The sequence below is a fragment of the Glycine max genome, chromosome 20 (assembly GCF_000004515.6).
Source record: "Glycine max cultivar Williams 82 chromosome 20, Glycine_max_v4.0, whole genome shotgun sequence".
Lineage (NCBI taxonomy): Eukaryota > Viridiplantae > Streptophyta > Magnoliopsida > Fabales > Fabaceae > Glycine > Glycine max.
Genome location: NC_038256.2, coordinates 11,555,155 through 11,558,803, shown reverse-complemented (window position 1 = coordinate 11,558,803; position 3,649 = coordinate 11,555,155). Strand labels below are relative to the sequence as shown.

Genomic DNA, 3,649 nt, shown 5'->3' with positions numbered 1-3,649 from the left:
TGTATTCTTGATCAAAACACTGACTGATCATCTGTTTCACTCTGTAACTAGCGTTCAACACCGTAAGTCGACTAGCAAGGATCCAAAGATCAACGAACGATAGTTCCCGGACGAAATTAGGGTATGAAAGAACTCATTCTTAATTATAAAGTCAAATTCCCCATAAAGAACCATGTGTCATCTGAAAGGCTATCCAAGTCATATGTCAATTTTGTATCTCAATTATCTACTGCCTTTACTCCTAGTAGTTTGCAGGAAGCTCTAACAGATTCTAGGTGGATCCAGGAAATGAAAACAAAAATGAAAGCATTGGAGAAAAATGCTACTTGGGAACTTGTAACCTTACCGAATGGAAATAATACAGTTGGTTGTAGATGGGTGTTTACTGTCAAACATAAAGCTGATGGAAGTGTGGAGAGATATAAAGCAAGGCTAGTTGCAAAGGGTTACATTCAATCCTTTGAGGTTGATTACCAAGAAACCTTTGCACTAGTTGCAAAGCTCAATACAATGAGGGTGTTATTATCACTAGCAGCAAATCAAGATTGGCCACTTCTTCAATTTGATGTAAAAAATGATTTTTTACATGGAGATTTAATGGAAGAAGTTTATATGGATCCTCCTCCCGATATACCAAAGTACTCAAATATTCCTTTGGTGTGTAATCTTAAAAAGGCCCTATACGGATTGAAACAATCACCAAGAGCTTGGTTTGGAAGATTTACAAAGTCTATGAAGTTTTTCGATTACACACAAAGCAATTCTGATCGCACCTTGTTTCTCAAGCATAATCAAGGTAAAGTCACTGCATTGATAATATATGTTGATGATATGATTATGACTGGAAATGATCCTGATGAAATTTTAAGCTTATAGAGACATTTAGCTTCTGAATTTGACATGAAACAGCTTGGAGATCTCAAATATTTTTTAGGGATCAAAGTTGCAAGGTCCAAGAATGGTATCTTTCTTTCTCAAAGAAAGTATGCTTTAGACTTGTTAGTTGAAACAGGAATGCTTGGGTGTAAACCAATTGATACTCCCATAGAACAAAACCACAAGAATTTTTATTGTGCTGACGCAACCAGTGCAGATAGAGGAAGATATCAAAGACTAGTGGGAAAGCTAATTTACTTGTCCCGTACTAGACCAAACATAGCGTATGCAGTCAATGTCATGAGCCAATTTATGCATGACCCAAAAAAACCACATATGGATGTTGTTGAACGGATATTAAGGTACTTAAAATCTGCACCAGGAAAAGGTTTGTTATTCTCAAATCATGGTCACCTCAAAGTTGAGGGTTATACGGATGCTGATTGGGCTGGATCAGCAGATGACAGAAGGTCTAACGCTGGCTACTTCACTTTTGTGGGAGGAAATCTAGTAACTTAGAGAAGTATAAAGCAACAAGTAGTTGTTAGATCAAGTGCTAAAGCGGAGTTTAGAGGGATGACAATTGGAATATGTGAACTGTTATGGATTAGAAGTCTCTTGAAGGATATTGGATATGAACAAAAGGATGCAATGAAGCTTTACTGTGATAATAAATCAGCCATAGAGATTGCTAACAACCCTGTCCAACATGACTGTACAAAACATGTGGAAATTGACAGGCATTTCATCAAAGAAAAGATTGAAGATGGTATTATTGTCTTTCCTTTTATAAAATCAGAACAACAACTTGTTGATATGTTGACCAAGGAAGTAGCATCCAAGACCCTTAGTAATTCTCTTGACAAGTTGGGAATGTGTGACATTTATGCACCAACTTGAGAGGGGGTGTTAGAATCCATTAATTGTAGGGATTAGCTATGATTTAAACTTAAATTATAATTGATCCAAATCCCTGTATATTTTCACCTTTTTTATTTGTGATTTTGTTATGATATTTTGTCCTCAATAATCATGAAAAGATGGTAAAGAGGATCATGTATTTATTCACTGTTTCGTATCAATGAAAGCCACCAGATACCATTTTCTTAACATGGAGTGATAGAAAGGCTAAATCAAATAAGGTAAAAGAATTTAAATGAACAATAGAGCAATAAAGACAATAAAATTTGGAGAAATAACGTAAAGAAATGAGCTTCTGTTACTAGTTACCTAAACAATTTAGATGTATCAATTTTGTGTCATGACAAAGAATCAATAATTGTAAATTAAAGTAAATGTCAAGTGTAACACCCTTTGTGATGTAAGCTCCATTGGAGCTTGTAGGCCTCGGATCTTCTTCATCAATGGATTCCTTTGCTTCTTGGAAGATGAATGGCAGCGGAATGGAGAAGGAAGAGAGAGAGGAGACGTCACTTCAAGGAGAAGATGAGTCTAGAAGAAGCTCACCACCATAGGAGGCCATGGATAAGAGCTTGGAGAAAGAAGGAGATGAATGATAGGAGAGGAAGAGAAGAGCATGAAATTTTGTGCTCTAAAAGAGCTCTGAAATCTGAAGTTTAATATTCAAATGATCAAAGTTAAAAAAAAGCACACACATGACCTCTATTTATAGCCTAAGTGTCACACAAAATTGGAGGGAAATTTGAATTTCAATTCAAATTTCACTTGAATTTAAAATTGAATTTGTGGAGCCAAAATTTTACTAATTATGATTAGTGAATTTTAGTTATGGTTCAGCCCACTAATTCAAGATCAATTCCAAGATTCTCCACTAAGTGTGCTTAGGTGTCATGAGGCATGTAAAGCATGAAGGACATGCACAAAGTGTGACTATATGATGTGGCAATGGGGTGTGATAAGCAAATGTTCACCTCCCCCTCTAAAATTTAATTGGATTGGGCTTCTACCAATTCAATTAAATTTATTTCCAACCACACACATCAAATATTCACTTAGTGCGTGTGAAATTACAAAACTACCCCTAATACAAAAACTAGTCTAGGTGCCCTAAAATACAAAGGTTGAAAAATCCTATATTTCTGGGGTACTCTACCTACATTATGGAGCCCTAAATACAAGGACCAGAATTAATGAAACCTTAATCTAATATGTACAAAGATAAGTGGGCTTATACTTAGCCCATGGGCCCGAAATCTACCCTAGGCTCATGAGAACCCTAGGGCCTTCTCTTGCATCTTTGGCCCAATCTTCTTGGAGTCTTTTATCTAGGGGTGGGTAAGCGGGCCGGCCCGCCCCGCGTAAGGCCCGCCCGCATAAGCCCGCATTAGTAGCGGACCGATCTAATCCGCCCCGCGGACCCCGAGGGTCAAATGGGCCGGTCCGCGGGCCTAATTTTAAAAGAATTTTAATTTTAATAAAAATATAATACAATCAAATTAAGTTCAATACAAATGTAAATAAAATCTCAATAATTAGTCAATTACATCAATAAAATAAATAATATCTTAACAAAAGAAAATCCAAGCAATAAATCTAAAATATGAAATTTAAACATCTCCCACAACAAATGATTTCATATTTAAAAGCAAATGACTTCAATTCCAAATTTAACCATGTGCTTGGATGGATACTTTCAATGGAGTAATTCATTTTAAATGAGATATTGAATATCTAGAATTTTAATAGGGAATTTTAATTAACAAAAAATGAGTAATATGAAATTCTCTTAAAAGCCAAAGAATTTCAATTTCCTCAAAGCGTACTCTCTCCTCTCTCCAGTTCTAGCGCTTAC

At 35.9% G+C, this 3,649-nt stretch overlaps 1 protein-coding gene across 1 annotated transcript; it reads left to right on the top strand.

Moving 5' to 3' along the window:
- The first annotated feature begins 900 nt into the window (after window positions 1-900).
- Window positions 901-1,395, top strand: LOC102661388 (uncharacterized mitochondrial protein AtMg00810-like). Its single transcript, XM_006606691.1, has one exon. The coding sequence runs from the start codon at window positions 901-903 to the stop codon at window positions 1,393-1,395; it is 495 nt and encodes a 164-aa protein (XP_006606754.1).
- The last annotated feature ends 2,254 nt before the right edge of the window (window positions 1,396-3,649 follow it).

What these genes read in the sequence shown, in the direction of transcription:
- LOC102661388 (XM_006606691.1), top strand. Translation starts at nt 901, where the DNA reads ATGAAACAGCTTGGAGATCTCAAATATTTTTTAGGGATCAAAGTTGCA.